This window comes from Rana temporaria, chromosome 5 (assembly GCF_905171775.1).
Source record: "Rana temporaria chromosome 5, aRanTem1.1, whole genome shotgun sequence".
Lineage (NCBI taxonomy): Eukaryota > Metazoa > Chordata > Amphibia > Anura > Ranidae > Rana > Rana temporaria.
In genome coordinates, this window is record NC_053493.1 from 93070725 (window position 1) to 93083894 (window position 13170).

General features: G+C 44.5%; 1 protein-coding gene across 5 annotated transcripts in view; it reads left to right on the forward strand.

The window, feature by feature from the left end:
* Window positions 1-13170, forward strand: part of STK31 (serine/threonine kinase 31) — a 369252-nt gene that overhangs the window by 247433 nt on the left and 108649 nt on the right. For all 5 annotated transcript variants that reach the window (XM_040352870.1, XM_040352874.1, XM_040352872.1 and 2 more), the window contains one exon: window positions 10864-11043. In XM_040352870.1, the coding sequence (XP_040208804.1) occupies window positions 10864-11043 (180 nt within the window). The remainder of the gene's footprint in view (window positions 1-10863; window positions 11044-13170) is intronic.

The window sequence follows — 13170 nt, forward strand, 5'->3', positions numbered from 1 at the left end:
TTGAGGATTCTGGAAACGGATGTACACAAAATTTGAATCTTTTGCTTTTAAGAGCTTGTTTTTTTTTCCTTTAGGCCTCGCTTTTTCTTTTTGACCTGTGTGGCAAGAGCCCTGGATGTACGAGACTTAAAGTGGTTGTAAACCCTCAGGTAGAACTTACAGGTAAGCCTAGATTAGGGCTTGCCTGTAGGTGCTTGCAATATCTCCTACATGGTTAGGAGATATTTGCAAAAAAGACTGTACCGAGGTCTACGGCGCAGGCGCATTAAGCGTGCCGTTTTATGAATGGGGTCATGCCGTAAGTGACGGCTCCCGCGTGCATGGGAGTGACGTCACGCCACTTCGGCCAGTCACAGAGCCGGAGTTCCCTTACCCCGGTAGAAGAGGGGTGAAGAATGGCCGCTCGCTACTAGCGAGGAAGACCGGGACATTGCGGGCTTCTCCTGCAGATAAGTGACACATAATGGGCTACTATGCAATGCATAGTAGCCCATTATGCTTTACCTTTTCAGGGAAACAGAGGAAGTAACCCCATTAGGGTTTACTTCCTCTTTAACAATATTCCCTTTGATTTTGTGCCCATCAGATTATCTTGCTTAAATCTGTAACTTTTCTAGTTGTCGCAGTTAAAGCCGCAGCAGTCCTGGACATTTCTGCTAAAAGCCTATTAAAGTGATCTGACCTCCTAGACCAGACTTTGTGGAACACCATTCAAGGTAGTCCTGGTTAAGGCACTGTTGTGGCACATTTTTGGGAAGAACAAGAATTATTGTTATTATTTTCAAAATAACCTTTTTGGGCCTACAAAATAAGTCTCTGCAAAACCAAAACATGGAAAATTATTTGTTATTAGACCAAGATAAGAGATCCAATTCTGAGTGAACCTTCAAAAGAGAGAAAGTGATGCCAGGGGTAAGAGGAAACGCCTTTTTTTAACCACTTAACGACCCGCCCATAAACAAGACTTCTACAGGGCGGTTCGTTAACTCTGGGGGGACGTCCTCCCAGAATCGCGCGCACACAGGAGTTTCCGTGACCTCCGGGTCCAGAGCATCACGGATCGCGGTAAATTGCCGCTGATAGCGGTCGTTAACCACGTGATCGCTCCGTCCAATGATGGAGCAATCACATGTAAACAAACCGGCGTCACCCGATCGGTACAGTGTGAGAGGGGAGAGAGCGGGTGTTAGCAGCGCTGTGGGCTGGATCTGTGACAATTGCAGTCACAGATACAGCCACCTCTGCAATACACTGTGCAATACCCTCTGCAATACGCTTTGCAATACCCTCTGCAATACGCTTTGCAATACCCTCTGCAATACGCTTTGCAATACCCCTGCCAGTACTCTGCAATACCCCTGCCAGTACTCTGCAATACCCCTGCCAGTACTCTGCAATACCCCTGCCAGTACTCTGCAATACCCCGGCCAGTACTCTGCAATACCCCGGCCAGTACTCTGTAATACCCCGGCCAGTACTCTGTAATACTTCGGCCAGTACTCTGTAATACTTCTGCCAGTACTCTGCAATACCCAGCCAATACTCTGCAATACCCGGAAAATGTGTTTTAACCACTTCCCGCCCGCCAGCCGTCATATGGCGTCCTTGACTTTACGCAGGGATATCTAAATGATGCCTGCAGCTACAGGCATCATTCAGATATCATCTTTTTCAGCCAGCGATTCTCTACACCATAATAGGCTGTTCCGCCTCTTGATCGTTCTTACGGGAGGCGAAAAGGGGATGTCCCCCCCTCCCGTCGCCCTCCAGTTCTTCTTCCGACTCACCGCTACGATCAAAGCCAGGATCGTTTTTTTTAATTTCAGGCTAGAGGTGAGATGTGGGGTCTTATTGACCCCATATCTCACTGTAAAGAGGACCTGTCATGCTATATTCCTATTACAAGGGATGTTTACATTCCTTGTAATATGAATAAAAGTGATCAAAACATTCATTTTTGGGGGGAAAAAACATGTCAAACTAAAATATTGTAAAATGAACAAATAAAACTTTTTTTTTTTTTAAATCGCTCTGTTGTCGTGTGCTCGTATACAGAAGCGAACGCACACGCAAGTCCCGCCCACATGAAAACGGTGTTCAAACCACACATGTGAGGTATCGCTGCAAACGTTAGAGCGAGAGCATAATTTTGGCCCTAGACCTCTTCTCCAACTAATAAGATGTAACCAGTAAAAAATATTTAAAGCGTCACCTAAGGGGATTTTTTAGTAGCGAAGTTTGGCGCCATTCCACAAGCGTGTGCAATTTTAAAGGGTGACATGTTGGGTATTTACTCGGCGTAACTTCATCTTTCATATTATGCAAAAACATGGGGCTAAATTTAATGTTTTTTTTTTAAAGCACAAAACTAGTTTTATTAACAAAACAACGTGTACTAAAAATTGCTGTGCAAATACCGTACGCGATAAAAAGTTGCAACGACCGCCATTGTATTCTCTAGGGTCTTTGCTATATTTATATATATATATATATATATATATATATATACCGTATTTATCAGCGTATACCGCGCACTTTTTTGCCCTGAAATTCAGGGCAAAATTGTGGGTGCGCGATATACGCAGATCCCCTCTTCCCGCGCTGAGTTTGAACTACTGCGCCGGCATATACCGAGCGCAGTACACTCGTTTATAGTCGGGCAGGCTCGGCTCCTCTCGCAGTCACGTCCTGGACGTACAGGACATGACCGCGAGAGGAGCCGAGCCTGCCTGACTATACACGAGTGTACCGCGCTCGGTATATGCCGGCGTAGTAGTTCAAACTCAGCGCGGGGAGGACACCGCAGAAGGACGCCGAACCCGATGAGGAGGACACCACCGAAGCCGGACCCGACCAGGCCGCCGATGGACGCTGCGCAAGACACCAAAACTGTAAGTACTAAAATGTTTTTTTTTACAGGAATGCGGGTCCACTTTAGGGGTGCGCGCTATACGCCGGAGCGCGCAATACCCCGATAAATACGGTGTGTATATATATATATATATATATATATATATATATATATATATATACGGCCCTCAAAATTTTCACTTGCCTGCTCGCAGTTAGCGAGTGAAAATTTGCTGGGGGCGAGTGGAGAGGGGGCGCTGAGAGCATGGCATCGCCTGGCTGCAACACAGAAGATTTAAGAAGATCCGTTCACTTTCATTAGCACCGCGCCACCCGCTGGCTGCAGCTATAATGAACTTTTTTTAACTTTTTCTGGAGCTTCGGGAGTGGTGGCTCCTGTCCCACGGCTCCCGTCCTGCACAGCCCCGCGGCTCGCATCCTGCACAGCCCCGTGGCTCCCATCCTGCTATGCAGCTTTTGTCCTGCACAGCCCCGCGGCTTCCGTCCTGTCCTGCGGCTCCCGTTCTGCACAGCCCCGCGGCTCGCGTCCTGCACAGCCTCGCGGCTCCCATCCTGTCCTGCGGCTTCCGTCCTGTCCTTCGGCTTCCGTCCTGTCCTGCGGCTCTCGTTCTGCACAGCCCCGCGCTCCCATCCTTCGCAGCCCCGCTGCTCCAATCCTGCCTTTTCACCTCCGCGGTTCCCGGAGAGGAGGTGAGTGCAGTGCACCAAAAACTATGGAGGGAAGGGGGAGGTGACAGCTGTGGACCGCAGTGCCAGTTGGGGTGAATTTGTGAAAAGGGGGGGTGAAGTTGTTAAAGCTGGAAAGAGGTTGTGCAAAGTAATAGCTGTGTAGTGTTGAGGGGGGGGGGCAGGTGATACAATGGCAAGAGCTTGTAAGGGGGGGCTGGCAGGTTGTTTGAAGGTGACAAGGGATGAAGAGGTGAAAGTTGAAGAGATGAAAGCTGTGGATTGGGGAAATCTGTAGATGGGGGTGCAGTAGTGAAATGTGGAAGGGGGGTAGAGACAAGCTGTAATTGTAGATTGGGAGTGTAATTTGTAGATGTGGGGGCTGCAGAGTCAAGTTGTTGACATGTGGTACAAGGGTGAGTTGTGGGGGGGTTCCAAGATGACATGTGGACAGGGGTGCAGAATTGAAGAGGGACAGTGGAAAGAAGAGGTGTGTTGTAGACAGATGAGAGAGCCAATGGGAGAGAGAAGTGGCGAGCTGCAGACAGGAGGGAGAGAAGTGGTGAGCTGTGGATGGGGGAATAAGAAGGAGCTGCAGAGGGGGGGGGGGGAAGAATAGGCGAGCTGTAGAAGGGGGGCATAGGTCATCTGTGGACAAGGTTTGAATGGGGGGGCACAGAGGTGAGCAGTAGATGGTTAAATTAGGGGAGATATGCAAGTACTGTCCGCAAATTTTTTTTTCTGTGCCCTGTGTGGTGGGGGTTGTAATGATGTCCACTGACATCAATGCTAGGGGTTATTTTTGCGTCCTCTGATACCTGCGTTGGGGTTTATTATGGTGTCTGGAACCAGTGCTGGGGGGTTTTAATGCATCCACTGACAACAATGCTGGGGGGTTATTACCGCAGCCTCTGATACCTGTTTTTGAGGTGGTTATAGCAAATAAATGATTATTTTTACACGTAGGAGAGAAATGTCAGAATTGGCCTGGGTGCTCCAGAACGCCTAAAGGTGCTCCCTGCATGTTGGGCCTCTGTATGTGGCCAGGCTGTGTAAAAGTCTCACACATGTGGTATCGCCATACTCGGGAGTAATAGCAGAATGTGTTTGGGGTATAATTTGTGGTATGCATATGCTGTGTGTGAGAAATAACCTGCTAATATGACAATTTTGTGGAAAATTAAAAAAAAAAATCTTAATTGCAAAGAATTGTGGGAAAAAACGACAACTTAAAAAACTCACCATGCCTCTTTCTAAATACCTTGGAATGTCTTCTTTCCAAAAAGGGGTCATTTGGGAGATATTTGTACTTTTCTGGCATGTTAGGGTCTCAAGAAATTAGATAGGCCGTCAGTACTTCAGGTGTGATCAATTTTCAGATATTGACACCATAGATTGTGGACGCTATAACTTTCACAAAGACCAAATAATATACACAAATTTGTACTTATTTTTTTTACCAAAGATATGTAGCAGTATAAATTTGGCCAAAATTTATGAAGAAAAATTACAAATTTGCAAAACAGAAACCACGAAAAATTCCTTTTTTTTGTTAAAGAATTTTCAGTCTTTTTTTTTTATAGCGCAAAAAATAAAAAACCCAACGGTGATTAAATACCACCAAATTTGTCATTGATGCCTGTGTTCACTTTAAGGAGAGTCACCCTATTTGTTCTGTTTACCAATTTAATTGAAAGTGAAAGTAAATAAAAATAGGACATTTTCGGTTGTCCCCAGAAACTTAATGGTGGATAAAACTTCCACTGGGGACAGTGGACAAAGAATGCCCTTAAAGGGTCACTAAAGGAAAAAAAATTTTTTTTGCTGAAATGACTGTTTACAGGGTATAGAGACATAAAAGTTAACTGATTCCTTTTAAAAATGATTAAAAATAGATTAAATTCAATCATATAATGTACCTGCAGTTTCACTTTCGTTTTTAAACTGGTTTCATGTTTCTGTGAAGTAAAGAGACCCACAGAACAAAAACAAACAAATCCAGGGCAGTGTTTTGTTTTTAAAATGAATCTGATTTGGTTCTGAGGAGTTTTAGACACACAGCTTGGACCACAGTGAATAGCTGCCATGAAATTTTTATAAGGAGCCAGACAAGCAGGAAGTGTGGAGATCACAGCAGAATTACAGCAACTTCAAAGCATAAACTAACAATGAGGACATGAAACCAGTACTGCAGTATGGTAAAGGAAGCTATTTAGCTAAAAAAAAATTGCTTTAGTGATCCTTTAATTTGCAGAGATTTCCTCTCACTTCCTGTTTGGCTATGGGACAGGAAGTGAATGAAAATCTCTACAATAGAACAGAGCTGTTTGGAAAAACAAATCTGATGGGTTATAACCCTCCCTTGGTCTATCCAAAATGGAAAAAAATATATATATTTTGCCTATGGTTTTACTGTATCACCTTTCCGCCCCGCCTATAGCGGAATAAGGGTCGGGCAGTGGCTTTTACTGTTCTGAGTGGACATCCTATGACTGATCAGTGTACCAGCTTGCTACCAGTCCCATGTGACCGCTGTGACCAATCATAGCAGGTCACAGGACAATTGTACACAATGGGTGGCTTCCTTTCATGCCATCTACTGTGTACAATTGTGTTGCTAGCTGTGGGTTAGTCAATGTGATCACATGGTACAGACAGGGCCAATCACAGCCCATCTGTACCATGTAATTGCCTTTGACCAATCAGAAAAACAAATTTACTCAGTTTCATTGACAAAAATGCTTGCTTATATCAATGTAATTTATTGCTAAAAGCAATAATATTGTGTGTAAAAATAAAATAAAAAATCCTCATTATATCCCTAGAGTAGTACAATGTTACTATGGTAACATTATATTGCTCTGGTGATGGTGTGGTAAAAAGATAATTTTATTTAAAAAAAAAAATTTCCACGTACTTACACCAGTTACACTAGTCAGCATTCCTCTTCATCGCTACACCAGTTATATGATGATGCTGTATTGCACTGGTGACGGCGTTTGTTTTTTTTGTTTGTTTTTATTTCTTCATTTTCCAAAAAGTTCTGGGAAAAATACATTACAACTTCAAAAAACCCGCTATGCCTCTTACTAAATACATTGGACTGTCTACTTTCCAAACTTGGGTCATTTTGCGGGGGTGTTTGTACTGTACTGGCATTTTAGGGCCTCATAAAATGGGTTCACCCATTACATCAGAAAAGTTCAATTTTCAGGTATAAACCATTTTTTGTGGACCCTATATCTTTCCTACAGACTAAACAATATACACTTATTTAGGTTATTTTCACCAAAGAAATGTAGCAGAATACATTTAGGCCTAAACTTATGATTAACAATTATTTCTCTTTCGTTCATGGATGGACACAGCCTTAATCTTGACTTAGTGGGTATTAGCCTTCCTTTAGGAGTTGACTAAACAGAAACTTATATAAAAGGTTAACTTATCATACACACCCTATAGCCCCGCCCAGGGGGCGGGCCCTCTTGGTGTAACCCCTCTCTCTGCATCTCGCAGATCAGTTTTTTTTCTGCCTAGTTTCAGGAGAAGACATGGCCCCTTCAGGCCCATGGCTTGGAGACTGTTAGTTCAAGATGCTGGATTTTTATTTTTTTAATTTTTACCTGTGATCTTCGATCAACTGCCGACTAGGCGACAGGCTGGATCTTGGATCCATGTATTCTTCCCAGTTTCGGCCATCGAGCGCGTGCTGGGTCGTCCACGACCTGCCCATCGCTCTACAGGTGGCCGGTGAGCTATACGCTCCAGGGCTTGCATGCCGGTCTGCAGGCCGACTCGCAGTAGCCTGGCCGACAGTCATCTCCGTTACCAATGCGAAGATGCACTGTCCAGGATGCTTCCAGCATAAAACCACAGGAGGGTAAGTACTACTACCTTGCTTCGACAATAAAACAGAGTTGGGCATCCCTGGAGAGGTGAGGACTCGCTGTTCTTGTCAGTGTCCGGTCCCATTAAGGGCCTGGCAGTCTCGTCGGCCACCATTTCAAGGTGGATCCGACAGGTTGCGCTTCAGGCCTATGCCCTGAAGGGGCGGGCGCCTCCCTTTCGGGTCACGGCGCATTCGATCAGGGCGATCGGGGCCTCCTGGGCTTTCCGACACCAAGCCTCTGTGTTACAGGGGTGTAAGGCTGCGACCTGGTCGTCGGTCCACACTTTTTCAAAGTTTTATAAGGTGGATGTGAGTGCATCTTCTGATGCCCCCTTCGGCCGCAGGGTGTTACAGGCCGCAGTTTAAGGTTGGAGTTCCTCCGTTGAGTAACTCCGGTTTTTGTTTGGGGTGTAACCTGTTTTTGCTGTGTTGTTTTTCCCACCCCTCAAATTTTTTTGACACTGCTTGGGGACGTCCCTAAGGTCAATGAAGGATGTGTCAGTCTATGAACGAAAGAGAAAAAAGGATTTTTGTACTCACCGTAAAATCCATTTCTCTGAGTTCATAGACGGACACAGCACCCACCCCTCCTTGGTTTGTACTGCTTGTTACGAACTGAAGCTGCTAGAGCAGGGTGTGGGTTATGCCTGGGGGAGCCACGCCCCCTGGGAGGAGCGGCATGAAATAAAGTTTTTAACACCTTAAGTGCTGTAGAATTCTGCCTAAATCTCCTGGTAAGAAGAAGCATAACCCTAAGGTCAATGAAGGCTGTGTCCGTCTATGAACTCAGAGAAATGGATTTTACGTTGAGTACAAAAATCCTTTTTTTTTTTTGCAAACTTTTATAACAAACTAGTAGTCTTTTCTTTTTTGAAATGTTTAATCTTTTTCCATTTATTTAGCAAATGTTAAAACCCAGCGGTGAGTAAATGCCACCAAAAGAAAGCTCTAGTTGTATGAACAAAATTATGAAAATATTGCTTGACTGTCATTCAAAGAGTGACAGAGCTGAAAGCTGAATATTTACCTGAGCAGGAAGGGGGTAAAAGTGATCAGTATTGAAGTGGCTAGGGAAAAAAAAGTCCTAATGAGCATCTGATTTCTGATGGAGGAATTCTGTAACTACCAGAGGACCCTCTGTTCTATCATATTATCCTCATCTTGAAACCCCCTGGAAAATTCAGATTTTTTTTTTTTAATTTAAAGAAATTCCAAGTCTGCAGACTGGGTGAGAAAGACTGTGACTGTATGCATGGGAGTGGAAGTGACCCCTATTTGTGCTTAAAAGGACTTGCCTTGCTGCAGTGCCCTGTTCAATGGTGAGGCAAGTGTTAAAATCATGTGTGATAATGCAAAGCTTGATGTCTGGAATGAAACTTCATCTGCTGAGGGTGGGGTACTGCAACCTGGTGTGGTTAAAAATGTGTTGCCAAAATGCATTTAATTTTTTTTTTTATGTGTTTAATGTTGAGAAGAGCAAAACTGACAAGAGCAGTGTTTCAGGTGCTGTTGAGCCTCTTGGTCTGTCTAGGTCTCATTGGGCGGATGTAGTGCGACAAAACAAAATCTATTGGAATGATTGGGCCATGAGACGAATAGCAATGCTGGAAGAAAATTCTGAGGCTAAAGGTGTAGTGGATACTAGGGCTACTGTGCCGGGAGAGTTGTCTGCTGAACAGCCTATAGGACAAGGGGTGTTGGCTGTTGCAGATATTAACCCTGATGTCTGAACGTCTGAGTGAGTGTAAAAGCGCAGCAGAAATCTTGTCCACAATGCACACAGGAAAAAATACCGTGTTTTTTGTGATGACTGACTTGCTTAAAAAAATGTTAGCAGCATGGAGTGAGAGTATACAGTCAGTATATATCTTGCCGTCCTCTCCTCCGTTTGGATACCTGGTACCACAGTACTGCTGATTGGATCTGGATTTTGCAGGCTGTACTGAGTAGAAATTGCAAATCTTGGAATTGTTTAACCACTTCAGCCCCGGAACAATTGGCTGCCCAATGACCGGGTCATTTTTTGCGATTTGGCACTGCGTTGCTTTAACTGACGATTGCGTGGCCGTGTGACATTGTGCCCAAACAAATTTGACGTCCTTTTTTTCTCACAAATAGATTTATTTTGGTGGTATTTAATCACCTCTGTGGTTTTTATTTTTTGCGCTATAAACAAAAAAGCTTATTTTTTTTTTTAAAAAAAGCAATATTTTTTTACTATAATGTCCCAGGAAGGTGAGCAAGGACCGAGGGGTTGTTGGGGTTTAGAATGTATACGACTGAGCGGAGAGGCTGGGGGTTGGCGCAATAGGGGATACTACTAAGTGGAGGGGGGGGTTGGGGTTGAGGCAGGTTTGGGGAATGTACTACTGAGTCAGTAAAACGCTGGGCAGGCGGGGGATCTACTGAGCCAGGTACCACTGAACAGGAAATTTACTGAGTTTGGAAGCTAATGAGCTAGAGGTCTGTTGACCAAGGGTACTAATAATCAGGAAACTTGACCAGTGGTACAATAAGCCAGGCAACTGATGAGCGGGGGGCACTACTAAGTTATCAAAAACTGCACCAACACTTAAAGGATCACCTAAAGGAAAAAAATGTTTTTGCTGAAATGACGGTTTACAGGGTATAGAAACATAATAGTTAACTGATTCCTTTTAAAAATAGATAAAAATCAATCATCATATAATGTGCCTCTAGATGCAAAAACGAAACTGAAACTAGTTTAGTCTTTGCAAGTTATTTCATGCCTCTGTGCTGGACAGTGCCATAGAGAGTCATGGTTAGGACAACGAAACTAAAGTCTCCCATGACTTTTATCATAAGGAGCCAGACAACCAGGAAGTGTCCAGAACAGAGTAGTATTACAGCAACATCAAAGCAAAAACGAGCAATGTGAGGACATGAAACCAGGACTGCAGTAAGGTAAAAGAAGCTATTTAGCTAAAAAAAAAAAAAATTCCTTTAGTGACCCTTTAACCACGTCTCAAATTTGGCAACTTTCTTATCACTTGCCATTTGACCTCCCCACTCCTTTAAAACAAATCCAAAACCAACACATACAGGGTTTTTGCCAAATTTATACACTATAGAAGAATGTATTTTTTTCATGTTTGAGGTTTACAGCCACTTTAAATTATCACAGATTTCTTCTTGTGCACAAAGGCGGCAATTCTTTGATTTATGAAACGGGGTAAGGGAGATGCTTTTAACCTCTGTTCTGTATGTTTCCTTTTGAAAGCAGCTGTTCTTTAAGACTCTTGTATATAACCTTGCCAGAAAATCAAACTGTAGGTTAAAAAATAAATCCTGATCAGTTTTATGTCAATAATCTACATCTGAGCATTTTACATACTGCATGATGGTTATAATGTGAAGAGAGGGAATGTGTCTTTAATAATTCAATTTGTAATCATGTTTGTTTTTTTTTCTTTAAGATGCTAAAGCATTCCCTCAAAATCATATATGGAACCTCTGTTGGTTGTGAGGATTCAGATTCTGTGTTCCAAGAATTTTATGAATGGAAGCAAGCAAGACTGATGACCTTTAACACTTTGAGGAATGACACAAATAGTTCTCTTGGCGTTATCGGCACATGGTTCTCGGATGTACAAAAGGTATAACAGTGGCTGATTTGGTAATCTCATTAAAGCATGGTTTCCTTGAATTTTGCTGATTTTACCACTGATTTTTTTCTTGCTGTACAAGACATGGTAGCCAGTAGAAAATGGACTGGATAGAACACATAGACAAACCAGTTTTATGTTAATTTTCTTAGTATAATGGCTTATAATGGTAAGGCTCTTGTGATGCCTACTAGTGACCAGGGAAAATCTGTTTTACCTATTTGTGTTTTTGTGACCACAATACAACTTTATGCAAAATTCCAAAAAATGGACTGTACAAAATAATTGGCACCCTCAATTTAATATGTGGTAGCACCCCCCTTGGATAAAAAAAAACTATATCTGTTCCTGTAATCATTGAGTTTCTTATACCCTTTGACTGGAATTGTGGACCTCTTCTTTCACTAACTGCTTCAGGTCTCTCAGATTGGAAGGAGTCCGTTTCCCAACTGCTGTTTTGAGATCTCTCCACATGTGCTCTATGAGGTTAAGATCTAGACTCATTGCTGGCCAGTTCAGTACTCTTCAGCGCTTGGTCTTAAACCATTTCTGGGTGCTTTTTTGAGGTGTGCTTTGGGACATTGCCCTGCTTTAAGACCCATGACCTCTGACAAGAGACTCAACTTTTTGACACTGCGCCCTACATTGCACCCCAGAATTCTTTTGTAGTCTCCAGATTTCATAATGCCGTGTACACGGTTAAGACGTCCAGTGCCTGAAGCAGCAAAGCAACTCCAATACATCAGGGAACCTCCACCATGTTTGACTCCAGGGACTGACTTCTCTTTTAAAGAAAATAATAATGGGGTTTCTCTTCATCTATGGACGGACACAGCTCCTTAAATCTTGACAAGTGGGTTATGTTCTGTCTATTAGGAGAGGACTAGGCAGACATTGGTTGGTTATCTTAAAACGTGTAACTTTATCAGAGTTGAACAGCCCTGCCCAGGGTTAGGTCCCTCCGGTCATAACCCCTCACCCTGCAGCATGCATCTCTGTTTTTTTCTGCCTAGCAGAGGTGGACTTGGCTCCCTTTGGGCCCAGAGTCCTGAAGAAATTTTTATTTTTTATTTACTTTGTTTGTGATTCTTTTATCAACTGCCGGCTGGGCGACAGGCTGGATAATATAGATCCTTGTAGTCTCTCCAGTCTGGCCGTCAAGCGTGAGCAGGTCTTGGCTACGTGCTGGGTCGGCCACAACATACCCCATGGCTCTGGGGGTGGCCGGCGAGCATATGACTGGGCTGCTGCTGTCTCACTCACAGTGGACCAGGCCGACAGCTACTCCGTACCACGCGAATGTAGGTCTGTCAGGGAAGCGCCAGCAAGTCCTTGCAAGGACTGGTAAGTACGGTTCCTCCTGCCTCAGCGGGATGGAACAGCTAGGTTATTCCCGGGATAAAGGGGTTCTCCTGTCCTCCCTTTCCCTGCTCTCTGTCACCCTTTTTCCTCCTACCCTAAGGGCCGCTGCGACCAAGGTGTACCTGTGGGGGGGCTCCGGGGTCCCTGTTGGGAACTGTGGGGTGTCAGGGTTCGCTTTCTGTGAGGGGTGGTCTACTGGGAAAGTCCCTGCTACGGCCTTCTCGTCCACATTGCGGTATTCAGCCGCCGACGCCCTTTTTTGTGTGCCTGTCTATTGAAATTTCCGTTGGCGGCCATTTTGCCGTGGCCGCGCTGTGATGCAGGTCGGCATTGGGGGAGGCTATTTTCTTGTGGTCCATGGCCTTTTATCTGAAGCGTCTGGCGGCCTTTTTGGTGTGGGTTTTGGCCTCTAACACTGGCTTTCTGAATGGCGCGCAGTACATTCACCTTCAGTTTTTTCCTCAGTTTTCCTCACACACACACTGTGCACAGTAGGAAGCTGGACAGCTGCGCTAAGCGGTCTCCCTCTGGGTGGTGAGTCCCCTGGGTAACCACCCCCCCCCAGGTCAGTGCAGCAAGGAGGGTGGACTTATGAGTGTTTTCACTTAGTCCCTGAGGGACAGCAAACGGTGCCCCTGCGCCTGTGGTTCCCATGGATATGCTGTCGGTAGTCCTGGAGTCCTTTGTTGCCAGGGTAGAGGCGGCATGCGGGCGTAAGGGGGGTAAAACCACCCCCATCTTCTGGGGAATGCTCTG